Source organism: Poecilia reticulata, chromosome 10, assembly GCF_904066995.2.
Source record: "Poecilia reticulata chromosome 10, P_reticulata-male-v2, whole genome shotgun sequence".
Lineage (NCBI taxonomy): Eukaryota > Metazoa > Chordata > Actinopteri > Cyprinodontiformes > Poeciliidae > Poecilia > Poecilia reticulata.
Genome location: NC_088839.1, coordinates 21,762,397 through 21,776,135, shown reverse-complemented (window position 1 = coordinate 21,776,135; position 13,739 = coordinate 21,762,397). Strand labels below are relative to the sequence as shown.

General features: G+C 34.7%; 1 protein-coding gene and 1 long non-coding RNA gene across 2 annotated transcripts; both read right to left on the bottom strand.

Moving 5' to 3' along the window:
- LOC103471482 (uncharacterized) lies at positions 1–5,525 on the bottom strand. Its single transcript, XM_017306985.2, has 7 exons — positions 5,492–5,525; positions 5,001–5,133; positions 2,181–2,507; positions 951–1,301; positions 742–864; positions 479–522; positions 1–395 (listed from the first exon to the last, which is right to left on the bottom strand). Exons 3-7 carry the CDS (start codon positions 2,368–2,370, stop codon positions 282–284), a joined length of 822 nt encoding a protein of 273 aa, XP_017162474.1. The 5' UTR covers positions 2,371–2,507; positions 5,001–5,133; positions 5,492–5,525; the 3' UTR covers positions 1–281.
- A 6,753-nt stretch (positions 5,526–12,278) lies between these two features.
- On the bottom strand, positions 12,279–13,739 carry LOC145553150 (uncharacterized). The gene is made up of 3 exons (XR_014089396.1): positions 13,493–13,739; positions 13,369–13,415; positions 12,279–13,283 (listed from the first exon to the last, which is right to left on the bottom strand). It is a non-coding gene; the product is annotated as an uncharacterized LOC145553150 (long non-coding RNA).

The window sequence follows — 13,739 nt, the reverse complement described above, 5'->3', positions numbered from 1 at the left end:
TTAGATTTCTAAAACATATTGGTATTTCTGAGTTACATTGTTGAAAAAAAGCATTAAAATGTACAAAAGAAAAAAAACTCTGAAAAAAATACATTTATTTTTTTTATTCTAAAATATAAAATAAAGCAACCATAACTTCACACTTTGGAACAAATTAATAGCATGAAGACTTTTAAAGATAAAATAGCTCCCATATATGATGTTTAAATTGCTTTCACATAATGATTTACATGACACCAAACTGAATCTCTAAAGCCTACTACATGGACAAGAAGTTGTATTTAAAAGTTAACTTGTGAGTACACACTTTCATCCGTTGGTTTCTTCTTTCCTTTCCTTGCTTTCCCTCCTGAGAAATGCAACGCTGCATAGTTCACACCATTTTCACCATCATCCTGCATAAAATAAATAGCAGTAATAATGTTCATGTTTCCACAACATAAAAGTGAATACAAATTTGACAGATATGATTACATACATCATCATCTTCTTGTTGGCCCAAATCATCCTGTCTTGATGTGTCTAAAATAAAATGACAAATATATTGTTTCACAAGAACCAATACTTAAGTGAAAAATGTTATCTTTTAGTTACAAAAGTTGATATCTCTAAACACTTCCAAGTCTTTGAAGTTGAGAAAGGTATTCACAGTTAAGACTTTTCTTATCTGTGCATTATTTTAAAATATATTTAAAAAAAAAAAAAAAAAAAAAAACATTAGATTCAATAAATAACACTAACCTTTAATCTGTTTTTTGGCTTTTTTGTGGGTTTGGTGACAGATGATGGTAATATGTAAAACAACCGAAATTATCAGGCAAATTACTACTGTAACCAGAATGATGAATGCTGAGTCTGATTTCTCTAAAAAAGAAAAGGAACAAGTTGGTGTTTAAGGATAATTTAATCTGATTATCAATACAATTTATGTAAAACATCGATATTCTTACCAGCTTCCAAAGTAGTTCCATTTCCAAATAATATTTCTCCACAAGTGGCTATGGCACAGTAGTACGTCCCAAACTCTGAGCTGCTGACATTGTGAAAGAAGCTATGAACACATTTCCTCTCATGTTTCCAACTACAGTCATCTTGGTTGATTCCATCCGTGAAAATGATTTCAGGCTGAGATTTTTGTGACCTGGCTCTGAACCACAACACACTGAGGCCTCCTGGACAAGACCTTTTCTTAGAGTGAGAGAGAACTGAACACTCCAGAGTTGCAGAATCTCCAAGCCTGGCTGTATTTGCTGGTCGTGACCGCTGCACAATTGTGTAGTTCATTGTTTTGTCGTCGTTTCCTGCATAGTAAAAAATATTTAGCAACATTAATTTTTAACACACAATATTCCTAATTAATTTTAAAAATACAATCAGAATATAAGGTAGCTTTTACTGTTCATGTAAAGCAGATTTTTTTCTTTTCAATTTTACACAAGCGTAGAATACATTACATCTTGTCATGATTTGCGGTAATAGGTGGTGAGGTAGATGCAGAGGACCTAGGTTGTAGCGAGAAAATTAAGATTTAATGATGAAGGTTTACAGAAAGTCCAGGCAGCACTGGTGAGCATTAAGGAAAGGTACTTAACACTTATAGCAACTGGCACTAAAATAAACCAACGAGAACTGAGACAAGACGTAGACAACATTCGACAAGGACCCAACGGGGGAACACAGACACACGTGAGGTTAAATACATCCAAGACACTGATCAGTGATAATAAAGTTTTGATAACAGAAGGTTTTATATTACATGTGTCATACTCAATAATAAATGGCTATGGCAGCCAAATGTGGTTCTTTCATAACGTTTTATGTGGTCTTCTAAACTCTGGAGGGACACACAAATAGAGACTTTGAGAAAATCAAAGCAATTTTTATCTGTATACTGCCAAATGGCAACAATGTGACAAGATGTTCAATATTATTTAGTTTTAAGATTGACTGTCTCCAGCTGCCTCTTGTTTCCCCTTGATTACTCCTGGTTGTTTCAACAGGTATTTTCACAATTTATCTTTGGTGATGAACTCCCCGTCTTTGAGATATCCTCTTGCCATCATTGTAATATTTATCTCCATCTGCAGATTCTCTATCAAGTCAGAGTTCTCTACCTGGGCCACCATAAAATGTTACCATTACTTCCCATCAGAAGAAATGTATTGGAGTAAAATGAATACCTTTTATTGACAAATAGATCCCTCTCCAGGTATTCTCAGTCCAGTCAAGGATTGCACAGTGATATATTCCCTCGTCTTCTTTAGTTGTATTCAGGATTGTCAGATTGGTGATTTTCTCATAATATGTTGTCTTCAGTCTTGAGGCCGGCATCCCCGGTCCATACTTGGGGTCGGTGTTTTTACGCAGCATTGTAATCACTTTCAGAGTATCACCTGCGCTCTGCTTGTACCAGTGGAGACTTTTAATACCCGACCATTCATTTGGCAAACGACATGTCAAAGTTGCAGGTTCACCGAGTTGAACTGTGATCACTGGAACCAAAGAGCCTGAATAAATACATAAATAAAAGACAAGAATCAAGTAAAAATTACAAAGGATACAATATTAAGTCATACAGATTAATGTCATTGCTAAAATATCTAACAGACTTGTAAATAAATAAATAAAATATTTACTTTAAGAAGAACTTACATCCCTGATGAACAAGGAGCAGTGCAAGCCACAAGAAAATCATCTTCTCAATGTCTTTATTTGGACAGTTGATGATATTTAAATGAAAAAAAGGAGGCGTGGTATTCAAAATGTTCGATGCATCTGATTGGTTATACCAAAATATACCCTGAAAGTGCATTTCCTCTGCTACTAGCTCATGCTTCACTAACTGAAATGTCTGCTATGCACTGTTCTTACGATCTTATAAAATATGGGGGATGAAGACATCATTCAGAGGCAAAAACAAACTGTTACAATTGTACAGTAAGCTCACATTTTTGTTCATTTTTTAAAACATCATAATTTTAACATGTGTTTGAAAAGAGCTCTTTTTGAGTTCTGATCTAGTCCTGACCCTTAAATTGAAATCTCTAAAGCATCAGTATGTTAGTTCAATCTTAGAGGCTCTGCCATCTTTACAACTGCAAATTTGCCAATGTTTCAGGTTTGTTATAGCTTAACATAGACCTCCACACATAACAGACAGCCTGTTATCTGTGGAGTTGATCTTTCCTTTTAACAGACTGAAACACCTCTGTGACACATCTTCTTCAAATCATGTCTTTAAATCTGAAGCACAGTCTTGGCTCTGAGTGCTGTGGTACTCTTATACAAGTTGTAAAAGGAAAAAAGTTTGAGATCAGCATAAAAACCATTGTCAAATTGCTGACAGATTGTCAGAGCAGTGTAAAAAGAACACAAATATAATATATATATATATACACACACACAATAGTAATTGACCCAGTCATTGTTTTGCAAGTCTCAAGTCTTTATCCTAATGTACCAAGTCAATTCTCAAGCCTAGACAGGTCACTGTCAAGTCAAGTCCCAAATCTGAAACTTTGAATTTGAATTTTTGGAATCTCTCTTTTCAGCAATGTTGCAAAAATATAAACATCAATGCTCTTTTTTGAATCTGTATTTATCTCAAGTCAACAAGCAGCATGTGCAAATGAACTTAAAAAGAAAAAAAAATTCTAATATTGTCATTCTATATTGGATAGTTCAGCTAAAGTTAGCAGCAAGAACAGCCTCATTTAAATGTAAATTCTTCAGAATAAACTAAATGAAAAATTTACATTTTAAATGGCAGAAGTCCATGATCACTCAATGCAGTAAACAATCAATTTATTATCTATATTTCCTGACACAGATGTATTCAAATATAAAAATCAATCTACTGATAGAACCGGGCCCTCTTTATTGTTATAAAGGAAAGAGGAGATATTTTCTTTCCTAAATTTAGGTTAAGAACCCTTTTTCTAAAATGGACTCCTGCTCACCATCTACCGACAAACTGGAACGAACAAGCTGCATGTTATTCTTGGATGCGCTTGTAGGACCAGAATTAAAATAGCATGAATGCTAAAGCATGCTAATCACACATAGTTAGCTAATGTCAGCTATGTCATTGTAGCAAGAGTAAATCATATTGCTTTTTTATGCAACTTCAAATGTTGAACAAAGTTGGAAGTTGCTCCATCGCTGTCTGCAATTCTCTTTTTCCATATTTTTCATGTTGGACTTCGTTTTTTGTTGAGTTCTTTGTAGTTTCTTCGTATCCAAAATGAAATTACTATTGGAGCATATTTGTTTTGAGCTTTTTTTATTTTAAAATCTGGTTAATTTGATTGCCTGCACTTAAATATTCAGAGTGTGGAAAAACAGTGAGATGGTCTGAGTTTGCATGCTAGGATGATTGAAATGAATTAATAGTGCACAATTTTTAAATATGTTTTAAACTTAAGACTTGGGATAAAATGCCAAATATTTTCAAGTAAAAAGGCTTGAGTCTAACTCCAGTCAAGTCATGTTGTGCAGTATCAGGTTGTGTGGGTGTAACACAGTAGAGAAGAGTTTTATACATTTTAGATCAATGGGTCAGTAGGTTTGGCTATCGGAGCACAGTGGTGTGTTTAAATGACACACAAAGGCAGTTGAATAAATTTAAAGAACAAGTTGTACAAGGCACACAATTATGAAAATAAAATGACACACAATAAAATACATAAAATAATAGTAATGCTTGGCCAAGTGCTAATTCTTAGTTTTAAATCTGTTGGGTGCACACTGGTAATTGGCATTTTAAACCATGATAGACAACAGATTAATCAATGTCAGTTCCAATTCAGGTTTGAGTCAACACCATTCACATGAGGAGAATTTCATACACAGCAGTTTGTCATAATGTCCCAAATAAAAACTTGTCCAAAAGGTAATGTCCAGAATTCCAGGATGAAACAATAAAAGTGAAAAATGTCAATCAGTGAATGTCAATCACACATAACCAACTGTGTGTAAAGATGTGAGTGATACAGGCCTACCAAACCGCAGGGTGCAGCAGGACTCCAAATGGAAAAGAAGGAATTCAGGTATTTCTCCAAGTGACTTGTAGAAATTCACAGGACGAATCCACCTCAGGAACAATCTAGCATAGGAAAAAAAATTTTGCTGGTCCTGTCAACAGACAGAACCAGCAAAATGATAGAATTTTTATTGAGCTGTTCTAGATTTAATCCTTAAATCATGTTTCTGTAGACATCATATTTGACATCATTTGTTATCAAATTGCTCAAATTTGCAATAAAACAATTATATTTTACCTCAATGCAGTATTTCACGACATTATCAACTCAATTCTTTGCATTGTGAACTGCAAAATAATTTTTCAAATACAATATTAAACATTATATTTTACCCAAAAGCAGTAAAAGTTTACATTTGAATAATAAAATAGTTCAAATAAAGACTATTATTCAACAACAATGTGATAAACAGAACAAAAACCTGAATGAAAGGCACAGAATATGCTCACCGATGTCAATGCCACACGTTTGGGACAACAATATGGTGGCTCTCAGTCTAGACATGTGGGGCAGTAGATAATGTAACAAGGCATATTTTTCATGCTTTAACCTCAATGATATGAACTTTCATCGTGAATAAAGTAAAAATATACTATATTTTAGTCTTTACCTTCAGCTGAACGGAGAACGAGATGAACTTTCAGGAAACCAATAGCCAATAAGCGCTGACGAGGCTAACGAGGTAGCTCTAACAGTGCTCGGCAGAAAAACTGAAGTTCAGTCTTTTTTTACTCACTTCACTAATTCCAGCTTAGAAGTTGGATGATAAACAGCAATTATATTTGCAAAAGTGTTCGTTTCAAGTTCGTATCTAGTATTTTTTCCGACTTAAACAACACAGACTCTCACGCTGCACAGCTTAGCAGTCTCTTCCTGATGTAGGAACTCTCCCGCACACACAAACAATCCTGCAGACACGGGGAAGTGTCTGCAGGATTGACTTCCGCTGTATGCAGACTGCCTACAGCGGCAGTCTGCATACAGCGGCAGTCTGCATTCTGATTGGTTGATACACACTTAATCTCTGTTTCTTAAAGAGGTATCCCCATTTGATGTGGGTAAAAGGTGGTTGGCTGCAATGTGGACTGGTACACTTGCATCACTATTTTCTGTCTACAGAAATTAGCCAAAAATCCAGCCAGCTTGTATGAAAACCTTGTGGAAGGATAAACACAATGCTTACACCAACTCACAGTTTAATGCCAAGTACTAAGGACATGAATGCATACTTCTTTATTCTGGCCTTTACCAAATATAAATCGTGCAGATTTAAACAAACAAGTTGTGTATCTATGAAAAAAAAATCTATGTCTCGACTTGGTTGAAATAAACTCAGCAATTCAAATGCATATGTGAATGCAAGAGGACCACAGACCACTCCAAAAGCAGGAAGCGCAAATAATTGTGGGTCAATACAATCAAAGCAAAGACTCACATGTCTAACACTAGAGGGAGAAATGGCTCGTGGTCTTTTGTCAAAGACAATAGAGAAATCTTACAATGGCTATAATCTAACATAGCTCCATTTCTTTATATTTTGTGAAGTAAACAGTTGGAGTCACTGTTGTAACAGACCCTTTATGTACTTAAATGTACTTCTGAATTCAAAGTGTGGAAAAACACACTCTGTACATTATTGTACATTTTTGTTGAATGTAATCTGATATTACTTATCATGTCAAAATACGTCCTGGAAAAAAAAAGTAAGTCAAAAGTAATGCATCCTTTATTCTGAAACCAGAAAATAAGTTGTGGGTCACTGCTTAAAAACTATCAATAATTACATACATAGTCATAGTAATAAGAAATGTTTATGATTACCATATATCAAGCTTACTTATATAGCACATCTACAAACAACTTATAGGTGATTTACACTATAAGAAATCAAAAACTCAAGCCAAATAATCAATAAAAATGTCCCAAACATTTTTATGCACAGAGACGTACTGCTTAACTAGAATTACAAGCCAAAAAAAAGTCACAAAAAATGAGCAGATGTTTAAAGTTATCGACGGTTTGTGCAGTTCTAATTTTCAAAGTCACCACAGAAAGCACTCTGTTGCCTTTATTTTTCAACCTGAATCTGGGGTTGCCTATAAGGAGTTGACCAGTGGATAGAAGAGCTCAGTCTGGATTATGAGACTGAAGCAGAAAAACAGCCACTAAATGAAAATTGCACCTCTTTTTTTTTTACACTTTCTGACAGTGGTTTTATTAGTTCAGTCACAGATTTTCCTATTCAGACTTTAACCTGAGCATAAATATCTTCCTCAGTATTCAGCTGTTTCTTCTTTGTCCCTCGTGTGCTTTTTCTTCCAGAGAATTGCAAAGCAGCATAGTCCAGATTCTCGTTATCGTTGTCCTTTACAGAAAACAGATAGATCAGTATATAGTCACATTGCTACATGAATTTGCTGGAGATTATTTAAACAAATTTTTATTTACAGTGTATTCTCCTGATTCAGTCATGTTATCATGCGTGGCTGGTGAAGAAGTGCTTCGTGTCCCTAAGTATAAAGACAATCAGAAATATGTTGCATTCAAACACAGAAAATATACTGAATTTTGAACTTGAAATAAAAAAAGTAAAAACCAAAGCAAGTTGAATGTTCTAGTTATTCATTTTGAGTAATAATGGCTATTAAAATATTTTACCTTCAAATTCAATAAACAATTCAATAAACAATACTTACCTTTAACTTGTTTGCATGCTGCCTTTGGGGTTCGGTAGCAGATCAAAATAACATTTACAATGACCGAAATGACCAAACATGTTATTGTTATCACCAGCGCATTATTTTTGGGGTCTTTTGTTTGCTCTACACAAAAAAGACAGAAACATACTGTCACTTTAAAAAAATATTATGTTTAATAATACTTTCTATTACTTTATTAGCAGCTATTTTTTTTCTATTCTAAAATTCATACCAGGTTGTTGATTCTGTTTTGCTCCAGTTCCAAGGAAAATCTCTCCGCATGAAGCAACAGCACAGTAATATTTCCCAGCATCAGACGCTCTGATGTTCTTGGAGAACACGCACCTCCTCTGCAAATCGTATTTCTTTTGACATTCATCATTTCTGTCTCCATGAACATAGATGACATTTGGATGAGACTGATCTGATTTGACCTTGAACCAAAACACGCTGATGTCTTCTGGACATGCATTGTGGTTAAAGTCAGACGTCACTGAACACTGAAGAATCAAAGAGTTGCTTTCGTGATCTGGAGCTGATGCTTTTGCCTCCTGCACAATTTGGTACTTTGGTATATTTTCAGAGTTTCCTGAAGCACAGAACACAGATTTTGTGAATTGTAACAATTCTGACATATGACAGACATTTATTGAGATGTTGGTTTGTTATCAAATAATGCTAGTTAAAACAATATCATAATACTCCCTGTAGGAAAAAATGTTAAACCAGAGACAGATGCTTTTATGAGGTATACAAAGCTACAGAAAATACATTTTTAAAACCTCTTGACAATATATTTTTTAACATTTTCTCATGTTTTACATGGTAAATAAATATTTGAACATAGAATCCAGCTTTCAGTAGTTATTTTAACATTACCTGTTAATAACAAATAGGTCCCATGCCAATAATTCTTGGTCCACTCAATAATTGCGCAGTGATACATTCCTTCATCTTCTTGAACTGTTTTTAGAATTGTCAGACTGTTGATGTCTTCATTTTTTGATGCACGCACTCTTGAGGAAGAAAAATCTGGCCCGTAAGCAGGTTCTGCATGTTTTCGCAGCTTTACAATTAATCTCAGCGTCTGTCCTGCATTCTGTTGGTACCAGTGAAGCTCATTATTGTTCATCTTTTCAGCAGGAAGCGAACATGTAAAAGTTGCTGGGTCACCCAGAGGAACTGTGGTCACTGGTACCAAGGTATCTACATCGTATTTTAAAAAGAGAACAACATGATAAACAACTGAGTTACAAAAAGCCACAACATGAGAGTAAGGTAATGGGGCAGCTGAAAACCCAAACAGGTACAAATGAAAACGGCACATATTTGTCAGAGTATAAGAACTTACATCCTTGATGAAGAAGAAGCAGTACGACCAATAACTGAATCATCCTGACAATGTCTTCATAGGAGCAATTTTTCATATTTAAGTTACAGAAGGAGGTCTTATGGTCCTTAGAGAGATCTGATTGGTTATCTCAAAATATACAATGATAGAGCATTTCCTGCCACAGTGGTCTCCCCCCCCACCCCACCCTTTAAGATGAGTTGTCCCAAATTCTTGCAATGTAATGATGAAGCTTCAAGTAATTCTCACAGCAAGTTATAAATACAAGAAAAATTTTTGTTAAGACATTGCCAGGCAATTAAAGTTGCTACTTAAATGTGGACCCCATATGCAGTCAATTAATAGAGATGACAGTCATTGCATTTCAATCAATACTCTGTAACAAGGGGTAATACCTCAACTTTTCAGTTTCTGGACCAGATAAACTGTGTTAGTGTAGCTCATTTAATTACTTTTTCAAACTTTTAGTTAGACAAGTTTGACTTTTCCCTTTTAAAAAGAATCTATAAGTGGCTTTGAAAAACTAGTTGGTCTTGCCAAATGTGAAAATATTTATCAGGTAAAATGTAGGCTAATTGGTCATTTTTTTATGTTTTTAAGAATAATATTGAATATTTTTTTCTGAGAAAGACTGTCAATTTGTACCAAGGTTGTTGCTTCCAAATATTGATTCTGTGATTGGAGCCTCTGATACAGATGACAAGCTCCTCTCTACAGATGATGCTGTGCTTAGTGTTAATGCTTCTGTTTTGTTTTCAACCACCTCTTACTGCTTTCGGTTCAATTTAGTTCAGTTTGTTTATATCAGACCAGTAACACTTTCTTAGGAACGACTATATGCACGACTGTACTGATCACGTTTTAAAATGCTACAACAGCTAAGGTCCTGATGTCAGATGATTTTACCGACCCAAACAAGTATTTTAAGTTTATTTTACTTAAGTATCTTCTTTCAGTATATTTGAATATTTATTTTTTTTAAACAAATAGGTCCAACTGATTGTCCAGTACCATGGACAGTGCCATCCCAGAGGTTGGATTAAAATACACTGGAAGACAGTTGATGTTTACTGTTAGCAGCAAATCTCTAGACTTAGACAAACTTAGACTTTGTGACCATTTCAACAAACTTTGAAATTACTACTGAAATCAACACATCTCTTAAATTGTCTCTTTAAACTATAAGGCTTCAGTAAAGCATTTACTTGTCTTTGTTTTTTTTGTTTTGTTTTTTTATCAGTCTGCTTTCATCTGTTCAAAAAACAAAGACATGACCCCCGGCCCCAGTTTTCACCCTGGTTTCACTTCAGCTCTTGTACATCTTGATATGTGAAAGAGGTAACCTGGAAAGAAGAAGCCACACAGAAGAGACTTGAACTTCATACTTGATTTTGACACAAGAAAAGAAAGTACTTGCGTCTGAAGCCCGTTCATTGATTCAAATAAATTCTCTTTTGATGTCACATGTAATTTGAAGTCTAAAAAAAGATGATAACTCTTTGGTGGTGGTAAGAGATCATGGGGCCAGTGTGATTTCAAATCCTTTATTTGAGATTGAGGAGGAAACAAAGGGTAATTGTTTCCAGCTGACAACTTTTACCTAAGCAATACGCATATGACTTAGGGGGGATTGCCCAAGCAAAAGTCCCTGAAGGACTGAGCTCTCTGTACGAATCCTCATGCAGGCCTTTTGAATGCACTCAGTGCTTTAACAATAGCAGCCAAGTTGTTTTGTACCATCCTTTACATGAGATGCTGTTGGTCAGCTTATTTTTCAGATCAGATAGAATCTAAGGATTATGTGGTATGAGTTGCTTCAACACATATAAGTCATGAAACAAAAGTGGAAAATGAAGGATGTGAAAAATATTTCACCCTGTATCCACTGTGACATAACCGGATAATTTGGCACCTTCAAATATTTACTAAGTCACCTATTGGCTTTCTCTTTAATTAAGCAACATTTTACACATGAACCTCTACACTGTATGGACAATTATTAGGCATGTCTCATTTTTGAGATGTATGTTTATTGATCACTAATTACAGTTTTATGGTTAATACAAAATGTTAATGAACCTCAAACACAAATTTCTGAGAAAGGAAAATGGATGTTTCACTCTTCTGAGAAAAATATCTGTATGATCACAATTTTTGTGAAGCTACTTTTGCACAGAATTATTAAATAACAAAATTACAACAACACATTTTTACATCTCACTTTTTTAATTTATTTTAGAACTAGAAACAAAAATCACCAAACTTTCCAATAAACATTTGACATTTTTAGCAAAAATCAGTGACCAGTGTTGCCACCCTTCTTTTCTCCAACACTGATAAGCTTTCCATTCATGTCAGTTTCTCGTTCTGTTAACGATCAACTTTTTGTGCAGCAGCAACCACATCCTCCCAGACAGTTCAGAAAGGTCGACTGTTTTCCTTCACTATAAATATCCTGCTTCAGAGCTGGAAACAAGTTCTCAATTGGGTTCAGGTCAGGTGAGTAAGGGAGCCTTTACTAACAAGCTATGCAGATGAATACTTAGACACATGTGATGGAACATTGTCATCCAAAACAATCATTGTTTTTTTTTGGAAGATGTAGACTTCTTCCTGTACCACTACTTGAAGAAAGTATCCTCTGAAAACTGGCAGTAAGTTTGAGAGTTGATTTCAAATCAGTCTTCAACCTGAAAAGGTTCAACCAGGTTATTTTAATATTACCAGCCCATACCAGCACCTCACCTTCTCCTTACTTCTGTCTGACTCCAAGTGGAACTCTGTTCCCGTTGATCCAGCCGCAGGCCCATTCATATGGTCCAGTAAGAATCGTTCTTATTTCATCCATAAAATCCTTTGAAAAATGTGTCTTCAGATATGACTTGGTTCAAACTAGACACATCAGTTTAAGTGTCATGTGCAGTAGCAGTCAGGTTTCAGACTTCCTTATCTTGGCAATGTCTCTGGAGGCTGAAGATCTTGTACTTCTAGGTACTCCAGGTAGGTTGTAGTTATGGAATATGATGGGACTGGAGGATAACATGTTCCTGGACGCTTATGCTTCATGCTTCATGCTTCATGCTTCATGCTTTATGCTTCATGCTGCATGCGTCATGCTTCATGCTTCAATCTTCAAGGTCCCCTGCCATTCGTCTTCATGCTTCATGCTTCAATCTTCAAGTTAATTTGTGGGGGGGTTTCTCAACACTTTTTCCCAGCCCTGTTGACTATTTGCAAAACGTGATGATTTTGTGATCATGCGATTTCAAAAGTGACACATCTGTCTGAGATAATTTTAGTAATTAACTTTTCAGAATCAGTTAAAAGTCATTTTTTGCACTATTTTGCCTAAGTAAAAGAGGCTGCCAAATAATTATGCACACCTTGATATAAAATGTTGACCTCCCTAGGCCGCATGCTCCCTCATTTACAGATACACTTCACCTGCTATGATTAAATCCAATAAGCTTGGGGTTACTCAAAGTAACAAAATACCCCTAAAGATGAGGTAAAATTACTCACTTGCTTAGTAAATGTGTACCCAGCATATTTTAACTGGGTATTTTAACATTGCAGCAGGATACAATGATATTTTCACATTTTCCGAAGTAGTGTTCTACCATTTCCCTTGTGTTTTTCTTAAGAAAATAGTTTCAAGATCAAAACCTTTATGAATCTTATCAGTTCCTAAATGTTCTTTTTCACATATGAAAGCATTTATTCAATAACAAACAGAAAACAAATACTTAACACAGTTGGTAAATTATTGTTCACATTAATTTGTTATTATTACAAAAACAATTTTGGTCACAAAAGAATTTAGAGTAGCAAAGAAAGACAGAAATGACATGAAGACCTGGACAAAATTTGGAACAAAGAACATTACAAAACTCTATTAAAAAAAAAAATCTTGTACCCTAAATATTTTCTTACAAAGACAAAACATATTTTAAAAAGCATCAACACACTGTGTTTAGCATGCAGTTGAAATATAACAGATCTTATTTTATTCACAGTTCTGCTTAGTTTACAAAAGCAATATGATCTAAACAAGTATCTATTAAATGTTTATTTACAGGCAACACCAAAGATCTCAAGTCCAAAAACTTTGACTGGTGTGAACTTTCTCTAAACTTCTCATTTTCTTATGTTGAAGACAACCACAGAGTACATCTGTCCATATTCAACCCCCTTGGAAAATAGAAAAGATTGATCAAAATATAAAACTACACAAGATGTAACTATTAAAATTTAAATATAAATTTTAATACTTTACCTGTCGTATTTTCTCACGACTATAGTACTTGCGTAGGTCAACACCAGCTGTTTTTTGGAACAAAAATATATATTAATAGGATTGATGCACTTTTACATAGAAATTAGCTGTTAACTTGTATTACCTTTGTTGTCCATATACTTGCTTGTGCTAATGGAGAATATCAGGACAACAGTTGAAATAAGACTTAAAGCTAAAACCGTGCAGAATGGAAGAATAACTGTGTTGATATCTTGGAACCACAAGTTGAACCCTAAATCATTATTTAAACAGGAGGGAAACTTGAGTTACAATGAGTAAAAGCTAATTGCCTTTGTAGGTACTGTCACATTATCTATTTAATACATAAAATATTAAATGATCATATATCA